The following is a 14,417-nucleotide window of genomic DNA, read 5'->3' on the forward strand; positions in this document are numbered from 1 at the left end:
CCGCTCCTCCCGCGGGGCCGCCGCCCGCGCTGCGCCCGGCCTCGGAGGCGAGAGCGCGCCGCGCCGGCCCGCTGTCACCCGGTCCCGGGCCGCCGCCTCCCGCCCGCCGAGCCCGCGATGGTGGCCGCCCGCGCTCCCGCGCTGCAGCCGGGCGCCCCCTAAGTGCCGAGCGGCCGCGGGAGGGGAAGAAAGTTTCGCGGGTGCGCCGAGCGGGCCCGGGCGCACCTCCCTCCCCGCTGCCCGGCGCCTGGAGCCCGCCGGCCGCGAGTGGGGGCAGGCGGCATGGCCCGCCAGCCGGAGGAAGAGGAGACGGCGGGGGCGGCCGCCCTGGCCCGCCGCTGCCCGGGCTCGCCCGGCCGGGCCGGGGCCGGGGCCGGGGCGCGGCGGCCGCCCCTCTGGCTGCTCTGCCTGGTCGCGTGCTGGCTGCTGGGCGCCGGGGCCGACGCCGACTTCTCCATCCTGGACGAAGCGCAAGTGCTGGCGAGCCAGATGCGGAGGCTGGCGGCCGAGGAGCTGGGGGTCGTCACCATGCAGGTAAGTGGCCCGCTTGCCGCCCCCGAACTTGCCAGGCGTCCTGCTTCTCTCCTGCGCAGAGCCCGGTCCCATTCCCCAGCGCAGGTCCCCTGGGCCGTGCATCGACCTCGCTGGCATGCACAGAGCCCCCCTTTCCGCAGGACACCTCTGTCCTCTGCTCAGACCCCCTGACTACACGCCAACTCCTCTGCCGCGCGCTGAGTCCCCCCTCCCTTCCTCCGCTGCAGAAGCTCCTGCCCTTTGCGTGGAAGCCACTCTCCCTGCCGCAGAGCGCCTTTATCTCGGCGAGGATTCTCCGGTTCCCTCGCGCCTCCTTCCCGAATTTGCCCCGCAGCCTTGTTTTCACCCAGCCTCCCCTGCAAACTCCCCTCCCCTCTTTGTGCATTCGTCCCGGGGCGGACGGCCCCGCCTGGCCCCCAGCCTACCCCCTTGACCGCCACGTCGTGTCCCCCGACCCAGGCGCACCGACGGGCGCGAGGAGGGGAGGCACCGGCGTGCGCAGCTGCGCCCGGGCCACCTGGGTCCCGGCCGAGAGCCGCCCGGTGCGTTGGGGGAGGGGCTGGCCTGGTGGATTCCCGACTCTCGTCCTGTGGGGGGACTTTTGTTTTTGTTGCTTTCAGCTGTTGCTGTTATCGGTTGCGCGCTGTCCGCCGTATGATTATTGTTTTGTTTTGAGTATGCCTTTTTGGAGGAGGAAAAAGGGAGCACAGTGAATAAGGCTCCCGTTCCTCTTGGATGTTTACCATGGTGGTCCTCCCCAGGAGAGGAAGGGGCTTAAGAAAGATTGCCCGCGGCCAAGGAGGAACGCTGAAGATGTTGCTAGTAACCAAGAGGGGTAAAAATTGCTGAACAGCAACCACCTGGAGATTCTATGCCGCCGCTATTGTAACCGACTTGGCCGGAAAGGCCCATTCGATTAGCAGAGGTTGAGGTGACATTCCGGGTCTCAAACCCTCGCTGTAACGTTCTTGCGTAGAACACCCTCATTCTCTTCTGCGTTCTAACCACCACCATGGTGATCAACGTGGTCGTCTTCGAAAGAGCGAAGTTTCCAGGAATGTGTTCTTGGAATAGGTCTCTGATTTCCATTCCACTGTGACCACCCTTCCACCTCCCACTGGGAGAGGTGTTTTGAGTCACTTTGGGATTCAGGTTTCTGACGTCTTTTTTTTTTTTTTAACCTCCCTCTTTCCAACCCCCACCCCTCAGTCACCTCCCAGGATGATACAATTTTCCTAAAGCTAGTTCTCAGACCTTTTCTACTGTAGGTGAAAGACGATTGTTTTTTTTTTTTTTTTTTTCTTTTTTAAAGAGTAGGGGGAGGTTGAGGGGTGGATGGTTTGCTTGAAAGATCATTCTACCTTTATTTGCAGACACCCGGCCCAGAAGTGCAACAGAGTCGGGGTTTTCTGCATTTGCATAACAATAGACAAGCTTTTAAGATACATCATTTAACTGTCCTTTTCTATGCAGAGCTTTCAGATTCAGTTATAATTTTTTCCACATGCATTTTCTGATTTCTGTTGATTGCCGGCAGAGTTCTTAGGAGTGAAGTGACTCTTAGAGGAAATAGAACTAAAATGTTAGGAGAAAACTAGGATTTGTTTTCTCTAGTGGTGAATGTTTCAATTCAGAGCACAAACAGTTGTATTTTTGCATGGAGACACCTCTTGTAACACAGAAAATTTAACATGTTGCAGTTGTGGGCTGTCCTTGTAAGATTAGAAGGAGTTTGTCACTTTCACCCCATCACTGGGGCTGGAAGAGGGATTTTAGGGTTTTCCCCCCCCCTTCCCCATATTAGCTAAGGACTTGCTTTTTCTAAGACGCTGACAGCAGTTTTACTGTTTCTCACCCCATCCTTGACAAAAGGTGAAATCGGATCCCAACACATTGTCATTCAGGTAGGGATCTAAAGCAAATGTAGTTTTAAAAGGCTTTCCTGTTGTAAAGGAGACACTTTAGAAAAAAAGCTCTGATCGGTGGGGGGTTTGTGCCCAAATGGCCCTTTATCTCCTCCCAACTGGCCGCTTTCTAACACCTTTCCAACCTCATTGTAAAAACTGGCCTCCTGGGGACAGGGTTTTGTCTGGCAAAATGTGAAGTGGCTTCTCTCCTTTTTTTGAAAGGAGAGCACATACTGTATTTAAATTCCTCTTCTTGAGCTGTACATTGATCTGCCACTTGCCTCCATCTGGGAAAATTGGGGAAAGAGTCTCTTTTTAATTTTGTTAGACTGCCAGCTTTTTTTAGGGGGGATGGGGAGGTGGGAATACTTGCAAAATAAAATCTAAGGCAGCCTGGATTTTTGGCCCCTGGAACAAAGACTGCGAGTCTCACATTTTCCTCTGTCAACCTCTGGGATCTGTTCAAGTGGATCTGAAATTATGTGCCTTTAGTTACCTGAAGAGCAGATCGTATCGTCGTCCTTTGTGGAACGTTAGGTTTTATAGCTGTCTAGCTCATCTGTCGTTCAGAGGGGGGAGCCTCATGTGGACATTAAGGTGAGTGGGGTCAGCCTTCTGTACACAGGTATGAGGGGTTTGGGGGGGTTATGTCTCTGCAGGAGAAGACTGTCCTCTCGCTTGAGAGATTGACTTCTTTCGTTTGACCTTGGCTTTTCGAGCACAGTGCAGATCTTTCAGAACAGCATCCCATTTGACGAGAAACTTTCTGTAGGTCAGTTGATATGTAAAAAGCCTATTTTCAGACTTCTAAGTTGCTTCTGCTGCTGCTGAAATTCTCCAAAGACAATTTTTAATTTTGAGAAGTTACACAGTAGCTCTCGAAAGATGCCTGTCGCAGCGTTTTGAACGGTCGCGCATCCTGTTGACCGGAGGTTGCGAGGGGTAATTTTACAAAAACCAAAACCAGGCCTTCTTTCGGCGCTGTAGTTTCCCGTGGCACAGCTCTTGTGCTTGCTGACGGAGAAGACAGTTTGAACGGCGGTCCATCTTGAAGGTTTCCTCGGAAAGGTTTCCTCGTGGAGGCGGTCTGCTTGTTTTGTTGTCGTCGCTGTTTAGTAGTGGACAGAATTTTTAAAATCTTTAAATGATTCGTACCAACTGATCTTGCCAGTGCCCTGGGAAAGTTGCCACTGAGTCCCGTCCGTCCGTCCGTCCCCCCCCCCCCCCCCCCCCCCCCCCCCCCCCCCGGCAGCAGACATCACCCATCACAGGTTAAAGTCAAGAACCTGGTCCTAATCTCCTCAGGGGCTGATCTGGGGAGCAGAGAGTGGCTGTGTCCAGGGAGACTCGCTTCCGCGTGTTCATTCATGCAACAAGTTTTTATCAAGCAGCCTCGTGGAGTGGAAGGAACTTCCCATTGGGTGGGTGGAGCCCTGGGTCCCAGCTCTGCCACTTACACGTTGGGTGATCTGTATCTGCAGAATTGGGGGCGAGGATTCTTCCTAGAGAGTTGCTCTGTGGGCTTACTAGAAATGGTGCAGGTGAAGGCACCTGTTAATGTGAAGCTGGGGCTGGGAAAGGTTGATGGACAAGGTGGTTCTTAAGTGGAAGAAGGTTCCTGGAGAGCTTACTGAGCACAGGGCACTCTGCTAGGTGTCTAGGGGATTTCCAAGGAGGTAGCCCAGCACAGCCCCTTAACGGAGTTTACGGTCTGGAGGAGGATGTAAGATCGCACAGGTAAAACGGTTAAGTAACAATGCTTGCTTATTAGAAGGCATATCTGGCTCTGGGAGCCATTTCACCAGGCACTTATAAGGCCCATTTAACATTATATGACAATACAGGCTTCCTAACAGCAAGGGCCTGGCGCAGGGCCAGCGTGCCCGCCTTGATCTTAGTTCTAACACAGCTCTGCTGGGCTGGGCATAGTCACTGGGAACTTGGCAGACACACCAGCAGGTTGGTCAGTCAGCTGCTGTATGGGGCCTGGAAGGGGTCGGAGGGGGTCCTTCCAGTGGGGACAGAAGAAATACCAGAAGCACAGACTAGAGCTTCCACTCACATTGAAGAAAGAGCGGCAGCCGGGACAGACTTCAGGAGCTGAAGGGCTCCACTGGGGCAGGGTGTTGGCTGGAAATACAGAGCGATGTGGTCGATAGGGGCCGCACTGGAAGTGAGAGGGGAGGCCTTCTCTATGCACCAGAACAGCATTGCGCAAGGTCATTGTTCGCTGTTGCATACGTTCGGTGAACTCTGGGGGCTTCTACTCGGTGAGGGACCTTGGGTTACTAAGCTGGGGGTACAAGGTGAATAAGGCCTGGTCTGCACCCCTAAACTTTCAACTGATGATGGAGACAGATAGGAAAAGATGCCTCACGATAGAGGGCATTAGTGAGAGGCAGAGAGGCGTTAGAATGCAATGGGTCAGTGCAATGGCAGAGGAGCAGGGTATTATGGGAAGACGGAGGGCTGCACAAGCCCACCGGGGGAGGTCACGGAAGTCGGCTGCTCCTTCCTCAGCCTTTTCAGTGAATCGTCTGTCCACAGAGGCTGACCCTGAAAGCAGCAGCCTGCAGCGTATGAAGGGTGAACTGAATCATTGGTTCATCAGACATTGCTGATTCCCTTGGTGGCACTGGACAAGGTGGTTGGTACATCTTAAGTGTCTGAGTAGCGAGTGGCTGTGACTCTTGGACCTCTTCACATGGCCTCATGTCTTCTCTCCTTTCTTTGGCTGTCTTCCCTGGAGTATCTGTGGTTGCTGGACTCAGCTGTAACCATGCTGTTTGCAGCTATGTTTAGGTGCGGCTTGTATTTTCCCCTAAATCGTGTCCATCATACCAGGAATGGCATGCCTTAGGATGATTTGAATGTGGGCAATTTAGAGTGTGTTTTAGGGGGAAGAAAGTCACCTGTATTTGCAAATAATGTGGTTTGCTTCTATGTGCTGCGTACAATAGAAACCCTCGTGGAAAACCCACTGCCTTGCTCTCTTCCGAAATTGAGTATTTGGAGTAGGAGAAAACAGACCAGTGATGGACGACTCTGAGTTGAACTTGGTAGGAATGAGCCCAAGGAAAAGTGTGTTGAATGACTTCTGATGGACTCTCCCTGTTTGCTTGGTGCTCCTTCCACTTCCTCCCCACTGAGACCTGTGCGAGCTGGCATCGAGCTGGCATCGGCGCCTGGGCTTGTGTTCTCCCTGCCAGTCATACTTGAGTCTGGAGGGGCAAGGGCAGGGGAGGGAGACGGTTTCACGCTGTATGACTTGTGCTATTTCTGGTTGCTGCTTGAGGAGCTCCTTCCGTGAGCTTAAGGGGATGAGCAGACAGGAACCGTGCAGAACTCTGGGATTTGGTTATTATGTGCAGTGGGGTTTGTTTTGGATATGCTTGGATCTGGTCTAAAGTGTACTGAAATTCAAAATAGGAAGGGACAAAAGTTTTGACTCAGCTAGTTATTAGCTGGAACTTCCAGTATGTTATTAAATCGCTCTGAACCTTAGTATCCTCATGCTTCATTTGGTTAATGGAGGGAAATATCTTTTAGAAGATAAGTGTCTATCACAAAGTCTGACATAGGAACAGTCAGTAAACAGAAATAAATATGGGACAGCCTGTTTAGTGCCAAGGCACAGACCCTGGAAGGCAGCAAACACATAGCTCCCGAGCCTGAATGAAACAAATCTAATTTTCTGCAGAACCTGCAGATTTCAGAGTGATCCATCTTCTGTCCTGGGGGTTACCAAAATGTGCACAGATCTCAGGGATGCGGTGCAAAACCATTCTTTGGGGTTTGTGAAGAATATATTAGACCTGCTATTCACAGTTATTTATTTGCTTTTGAACTTTTTTATTACAAAGATTTGAAAAAATATACAAAGTAAAGAGACTAGTGTAAAAGCACCATGTACCTCTTAGTCAGTTTAAACCTTTACCAACTCGTGGTCAGGCTGGTTTCTTCTCTGCCTCTGCCTCCGCCTCCATGGCGTTTCCCCTCCACCCAGGTTATTTGAAGCAAATCCCAGGTATCGCATAATTTCATCAATAACATTTTTATTGCATCCTTATTTAATTTCTATATTTTTAAATGTTTTATATACGTAATATATTGGTGCACTAGTCTGTAGATTTTGCAGTCCACAAATAAATACAAATACTTAGGAGGGTATGTACTTAAGTTTTTATGATGATGCACCTGAGCGAACCCATCACTGTGTTCCCTAGCCCTTTGCAAATAGCTAGTATCTTTGCCCAGCAACCTCGTCAACCATCCAGATGTAATGCCCAAGTTTCATTTGGGAAGCTTCTCTGGGACCCATTTTTTTCTCCCTTGCACGTGCCATCTGGCCCTCGTTTTCATGCCTGGCTCTCCCCAACAACGCTGAGGTTCCTTGTTTCTTAGTGGCCAGCTTATCATCTGTGCACTTATTTGACTGCAGCATGGACTATGTCTTCTCCTTACTCAGTTTGCTCCCCCTTCCAGAGGATGCAGGAGTGAAAAAGGGACCAGCAAGACAAGCTGTAAGTGTGAGAGGAGAGGGTTGAAGAGCAAAAGTTGGACTGTAGACATATTTGTCTTCTGATCAGTCTGTCAGCCAGCATTCACTGGGCGCCTCATTGCAGCCTCGGAGGCAGGAGAATGTGGGAAAAGTTTAGGATATCAGTGCTTTCCCTCAGAGCTTGTGTCTTGTCAGGGAGGCTAAACCAGTTTGTATGGGGCAAGAGAGCATGGAAAGAATTGCTAAAATATGGGATCTATGTTAGACCTGGGGTTGCTACGTCTAACATTTACGGGAGTCGGACACGATGGGTGAGGTGGGCCAGGTGTTGGGCATTGGGGAGGGGTGTCAGCTGATGTAGACTGGAGGGCAGGGCCAGAGTGGAAGGAGGCCGGGGCTACTCAGCTCCCGATTGTTGCTCAGTGGCAGTGAGAGTCTGGTGTTGTCATGTGACTGTTTTTTGGGAGAAGTTGGATATCTGATTTTTAGATGAAATCTCTTGATTCTTAAAATGATGAGGACTAATACAGATTTTTAAAAAAACATCGTGTGGGCCAAACCAAACATATCTGCAGGCTGAATCAGGCCAGAGGCCACGAATTTGCAGTGTCTGGACTAGAATTATTCCATGGTCTCCGGGAGGTGAAATCAGTGCTCGCGTGTAAAGGGGATAGGGGAGCAAGTTTCCGTGTAACAGAAAGGAAAACTTTCCCATAGAAGAGTTCTAAGTTGGATCGCTTTGGGAGATGAGCTCCCTATCATCATAATTACTTAAACAAATAGTTTTTAAATGTTGATTTGGTACCAGGCACCATGTTAGGTCTGAGATAGCCATCGGTTACTTTCAGATGCAATGAATGTTATGAGAGAGGAGGTTCCGGCTGCTTGGAGAAAGTGTGTTGGGGATGTTAAGCTATTTGGGAGTGGAGAGGGATTCTGGAAGGCCTCCTGGAAAAAGTGGAATGAATAGGAGTTGGTTAGTCAAAGAATGGAGTTCTCAGAAAGCTCCTTTGAGGAATGGAAAGATGGCATTAAGGCTTGGAGTGTAGAGAGCTAAAGGGAAGAAAGGGCTCCGGAACAAGTCGGAGAAGCAGCCAGAGGTCAGGTTGTGGGATCCTCCATCCTTCCTGTCAATCAAGACATTATAGGGCAGGTGTCAGCACACCCAGTTTACACCAGCTTGAAGGAGAAAGGAGCCCGCTGCCTTCTGCGATTGCCCATCCAGGGCAGGGCTAGGTTAGGGCTTAGACGGTGGGGCCCACACTCTGTTTCTCTCTCTGTGCCCGCTTTTCTTAGATAGGCTTGCCCCTTGGTTTCAACACGGCTGCCAGTAGCTTAGCAGCGTTTGAGTTGGAACTAGCTACTGCTTGTGCCTGTCTCTCTCATATTTGGAGGAGATGTGCTCCCGGGCAGAGGAACTAGAAATCTAGAGACAGCTTGGTCCCTAGAAAAGCAAGTTACCTTGGTCCCTAGGAAACTCAGTGAAGTGATTAGGATTCTGACTCCCTTAGCAGCCTCCAGCTGCCAGGGCCTGCTCCATATATCTAATTCTGCCCCCCCAAGTCCAGGTCAGGGAGGGCCTGCTTTGGGGTCTCCCTGCTTCTGGTGGGCAGACAGGCTAGCCGGGTTCCCCTGGTGGGCTCGTGGTCTGCCCTGAGGGGTTGTACCGTTCCAGGCTCTGCAGGCCAGCTCTTACAAGCATGCCTTTTCTCCCTGACCTCTCAGATCCACAGATCACTGGGTAGGACCAGGGAGGGTCAGATCTACCTCCTTCACTTTACAGATGAGAAACTGAGGCCAGTGGGACGTCTGGAGATCACACCGGTAGTAAGGGCAGACCTGGAACTCAAGCCTTACTCTTAGGACTCGTGCTTTTTGGCCCTTTCACAGTACTATGCTGTGGGAGCTCCGTTCTTCCAGGACAAACAAGGTTGCCTTAAGATGGAGAGGAACCTCGACTTAATTAAGGATCTTCACATTCCTTTTGGAAAAAAATGTTTGCTTTAGTTATTTTATGGCTGGAAACTTAAAGCCAATAGTCTAATTTGACAGTTAACTGGATTTTTTATGTTAAGTTATTTAAATTCCTAGAAGTCAGTGAGCCACTGAAGAAATAAAAAAATTCTGAGACTTATTACAATGCTGTTAGTCTTTTTTTTAAAAAAAAAAAAAAACAAATTTAAGTGGTCAGTAGCTATTTATAATTATGAACCCCCACCACCAAAGTAATATTTTTGTTAAAAAGGTAAAGCATAAAAAGAAAAGAAAACTTCAGGGGAGGAACAACTTTGGTTTTTTGGTGTTTATGTAAAAGTTACAGAAGGAAATTCCACCTGTAATTTTCAGGCAAAGTTCTATTTTGGAATTGAATTTCAGGACCTGCGTCTCTCCCTGGTCATTAGCAGGATGAAGTTCGTTCTTTCTCTCTCTTTTATTTATTTTTACTTTTTTGGTGAAAATTGGAATAGTGTTACTACTTTGGAAGGTTTTAAAATTTGATTTGATAATGAAACAAATGTCATTTGAATGCCTCTTTACCTTGCCAACTTTGTTCTGAGTTCAAAAGAAGTTTTCCCTACTTCAAATTTCCATAGTCAAATGATTTCTGAGTTAATTACAGTTAGAAAGGTTCCAGCACCTGAATACCAGAATGGGTCAGCTGATAAGCAGCCTCTGGTCCATATTTTCCTGGAAATAGTGTGCTTTATTATGATTGTGGAGTAGATGCCAGAGGAGTAAATTCTCTGTTGTACGTGATAATGTCTTGGTTCTGTTCCAACCACAACGGTTATTTCAGAAAGTCGGTCAAAGCCCAAGACGGCAGCACTTTTTCTCCTGATTCCACTTGGATATTGTTTTTTAATTTTATTTTTGCATGGAGTATCTTCAAAGATACTTCGAGGCCCTGGTGGAAGGGCAGTGAAAATCGGCAAGGCAGTGAGAATGAATCTGAATTTTTAATTAGGCTTTGAGTTGTTTCTTCAAAGCATGGAGACATCATTAGTGATGTAAGTCTTGTTGCATTAGCAGAGACTGACGGTTTGCTTCAAACAGGGAGAGTGCAGCTGTCCTGTGCAGATAAAAGTTGCCAAGTGCAGAATAGCAAGGTGGATTGGTAGATAATTAGCTGTCCCCCATTACTGCGGTGTGGAAGAAGCCTGCCAGTCACGGGCAGGAAGGAGGAATTATTAGTGGGAGAAAATCCAAGTGTGTCATAAAGCAACGTGGAATCACTTCAGCTGTGGCAGAGCTGATAAGGCGTCTATTAAGGAAACAAGACACACGGAGCCTGGTATATGATGGCCAACTTGCTTTTAAAAAAAATCTTAATTCATAAGAGGAATGGCCAGAAATGAACGATCCATAAATCCACTGAAGGACCGATTCACCAGTCTGCCCTGACTCGGTGTATCAAATAATTAACCAGCTTAAAATAGTCTTCTTATTTCCGTGCCACTTGAAAATAAAGTAAGGATTCTGTATAGGAAAAAAAATCACAGGGAAGCCATAAAGCCTTGACAGTTACTGTGCTGTGCATAACCATGAGAAGATATTTGGAGAAGAAATTTTGAAGTATATCACCTCCCTGATATGTGTTTTGCAGCATTTATAAACAGCATGAGGATGTTTTTATGGCCTTATTGGTGGAATACGTGAGTGTGTGTATTTAAACAGTTGTGAAAGTATTTCGGTGGTCGTTGCACTCATCTGTGGGAAATGAGAGCTGTAGAAAGACCTGTTGAGTTTCTTGTCTGTCCTCAATCATTTACTAACTCAGTGAAACTTTATGGGGCTTTTTTGTCCCCTGGGATCGCTCCCTGTGCCCCTGCCGGGATACTGGACTGCTTTGGTGTTTACTGATTGGCTTTCTCCAAAGCCAGTGCCTCTGCCGGCAGCCCGGAGGCAGGAGGGGCTGAGTGGCTTGCGTGCCCTGTTCTGCGTGGAGGGTGCCCTCTGAATCAGAGCTGCTCTTGGCTGCTGCAGGAGAGCAGCCTGCTTTCTGCTCTTTGCTGCTTGCTCTGTTCCCTTCCCAGGGGACTGTCACTGGGTCATTGCCGCCCTGGGCAGTTTTGGAGAAAGCCTGAGAACTGAGGTTGGTGGTCTTGGCGGTCGGATCCAGAGTTGGTTTCACTGACCCTGTGTGAAGCTGTGAAGCTGGGATATTTGCCCCTCTGTAGTGGGGGGATGAGGGTCGGGGCGGGGATGGGACACACAACAGGATGGACACTAGACTGTGCTGATTGTGGACCCGTCTGCTGTGCTATGGGCTGAGATCCCTGGAGATTGTGTAAACTCAGATGAGCATCAAGGCGGCCTGGAAATTTTAATTTGCAAACCTGTGTATGCAGATCAGAAAGGTGGGCAAGAGTTGCAGGGGTGGGAGTTATTGGAGCATGAGCTCCCGCAGGAGCGAGCCCAGGTTCTGTCGCCTGGATATTCTGGCCTCGGCGAGCACTGGCTGCGGCTCGAGGTGAGGACGCAAAAACTGTCTGGACTCCAGCAGTCACGTGGCCATCTTCAAACAGCAGGCTTTGTAACTATCTAATAGTTACTATTCCAAATTAGCTTTTACTACTGTGTTTCACGTGTCCATTTCGTTACTCACTCTAGACTGACAGTGAAACGTCTTGAGCCTTTACTTGCTACTTGCTCCTAAAGACTTAACATGTTTCAGAGGCATGAAAGAGACTGGCAGAGTATCAAGCACTTTCGTTCTCTATTAGTTGGCCTGATGTCTAATTTCTTCATGTTAGGGAAAGTTGGGGTATGCATATTGAGGACGTTTAGTAATATAAGAAATACAAAAATATATGTGTACTTGGAGCTACGTTATCCTAGAGGTTAAATTCATCAGTTAATTCACTTAAATATTTATCGAGCATATACTATATGCCAGGTACTATGCTTGGATTTGATTTGTGGTTAAAAAAAGAGACACGATCCCTACTTTTATGGAGTGTACCATGTACCAGGGGAAATAGACATTAAAGAAATAACCATATAAATAAATATTAATTATAAATTTCGAGGACTGTTAGAGTACCAGGGAGATCCTTTAAAAATGTCAGATAATGTCGCTTCTCTGCTTAAAACTCTCTATAGTTTCCCGTCTGACTCAGAGTAAAATCCCAAATTACAGTGGCCTTCATGCCAGATATGATGTGGCCGCTGATGTCTTGTGGCCTTCTCTCTCACCTGCCCTTCCCACCCTTCCTGCACATACACCGTTCCTCCAGCACTCCAAGTACACACCTGCCCCAGGGCCTTTGAACATACGTTCCCCTCTGTCTGGGAACAGCAGGAGGCCTTCCTTGCCCATCCTCTTTAAAACAGTACCCTCCCTTGCCTCTCCTCACTTTGTCCCTTACCCTGTTCGTTTCATTTTATGTTTGTCATGCCTCCTAACCTCTGCAGGTGAGCTTTTTGTTGTTCACTGCTGTTTTCCTGTGGGATGGCACGTGGCACTGAGAATCACTCAATAAATACTTACTGGACAAGGGTGAGTGGGAGTGATCATTCCAGACTGGGTGATATGTGTGAGGAGGAATCTGGTGAGGTGATGGAGAGAAGGAGCCGATTGGGGAGGGGTTGGGGCTAGCACAAGGAGGAGGAATAAAGGCGGAATACTTTTCTATTTTATATGTAAACCATATTTTATTTATCTCTCCATCCACTGATGGACAGAGGTTGCCTCCACCTTTTGGCTATTGTAAATAATACTACGGTGAACATGGGTGTGCAAATATTATGAGTCCCTGTTTTCAGTTGTTTGGGGTATATACCCAGAAGTGGAACTGCTAGATCTTGTGAGAATTCTATGTTTAATTTTGTAAGGAGTGCTCATACTGTCTTCCATAGTGGCTGCACCATTTTATATTCTTACCAGCAATGTACAAGAGTTCTAGTTTCTCCAGATCCTTGCCAACACTTATTCTTTTAAAATAGCCAGCCTAGTGGGTCTGAAAGTGTACTCCTTTTGGTGTAGTCTTCCATGAGTTTTGACAAATGAACGGTCACGTAACTATCAACCCCTACAGTTTCATCATCGCCCAAAATTCCCTGATGTGCTCCTTTGTAGTCACGGCCCCCCCCAATCTGGAGCCCCTGAAAACCATCTCTGTAATTTTGCCTTTTCCGGAATGTCCTATAAATGGCTACATTATGGTATGGATTTTTACGTTTAGCATAATGAACTTGTGACTCATTCATTATGTATATATCAGTAGTTCAGTCCTTTTTATGGCGCAGTAGAATTCCGTTGCGTGGATGTACTGTCCATTCACCAACTGAAAAACTTTTGGATTTTTTGAGGTCGTAAATCTACTATAAATGTTCCTGCTATGAACATTTGCATACAAGTTTTTGTTTAAACATAAGCTTTCCTATCTGAGGGCGAGATTGCTGTGTCATATGTTAAGAGTACATTAAACTTGGCAAGAAAGTGCCAGTCTGTTTTCCGAACGAGCTGTCTCGTTCTGTATTCCCACCGGCACGTGCAAGAGTCCTGGTCGCTCCACACCCTCACCAGAACTTGATTGGGGCAGTCATTGTAATGTTGGCTGTCGTGAAACGAGTGACGTGGGATCTCGTTGTGTTTCTGGTGGACATTTCCTCATGAGTAATGGTGCCGAGCATTTTTTCATGTGCCTATTTGCCATCACTATATCTTTTTTTTGGTGAAATGTCAAAGCCTTTGCCCGTTTTTAAATTGGGGTTGTTTCCTTGTTGTTGATCTTAAGAAACACCTTACTGATTTTTATTAAATTTGTAGACTTGTACAATGATCACCACCATCTAGTTTTCTAACATTTCCATTATACCCCAGAGTTCCTGTGTGCTTGTTTGTTGTTGAGTTTTGAGAGGCTTTTTTTTTTTTTTAATATGCACACGTACTTTTTGTTTTCCTTGTGAGTGCCAAATTCTACTACTGTGAGTTGGTTTTTCTTTTTTTTTTAAGTGACATTGTTCTCATAAGAAATTTGCTTTTATTCCTTAAAGAATAATGATGCCCAGGATTGGAAAGAGTAAAGTGTGATCCAGGATAGATAAAAATCTTTAAAAGAGAGTTAGGGATCTTGCAGTTCTTGTTTTCAGCTAAAAACAAAGCGTCATCGAAGGGTTTGGTTCATGTGGCCTGTGTGGATTCTGAGGCTTAGTCAGTCAATCTCTTGGTGACTGCTGACTGAACTCTGCTGTGTCCCGGCGCCGCTCCGGGTGTGGGGGTCCGCTGATGAACAGAACAGAGACCCTGCCTTTGAGGGGCTTAGATTCTGGAAGAGAGAGAGAGACTTAAATATGCAAAAGTTAAATAAAGATGGCATGGGGCCCTGATCACTTCTGTGAAGGAGATAGAGCAGGGTAACGTGGTGTCCAGGGGGCCGCGCCAGGGAGCTGATGTTGCAGGTGAGGCAAGAAGGTGTTGGGGGCAGCCTGGAGGAGCTGGGGGGAGGGGTGGGAATGAGCTTGGTGTGTCT

At 48.0% G+C, this 14,417-nt stretch overlaps 1 protein-coding gene across 1 annotated transcript in view; it reads left to right on the forward strand.

The window, feature by feature from the left end:
- Positions 1–276: 276 nt before the first annotated feature.
- The window catches only part of CACHD1 (cache domain containing 1), a 196,321-nt gene continuing 182,180 nt past the window's right edge, over positions 277–14,417 (forward strand). The window contains exon 1 of the mRNA XM_046645106.1: positions 277–534. Within this exon, the coding sequence (XP_046501062.1) occupies positions 283–534 (252 nt within the window). The 5' untranslated portion in view covers positions 277–282. The remainder of the gene's footprint in view (positions 535–14,417) is intronic.

Source organism: Equus quagga, chromosome 18 (genome assembly GCF_021613505.1).
Source record: "Equus quagga isolate Etosha38 chromosome 18, UCLA_HA_Equagga_1.0, whole genome shotgun sequence".
In the NCBI taxonomy this organism is placed as follows: Eukaryota; Metazoa; Chordata; class Mammalia; order Perissodactyla; family Equidae; genus Equus; species Equus quagga.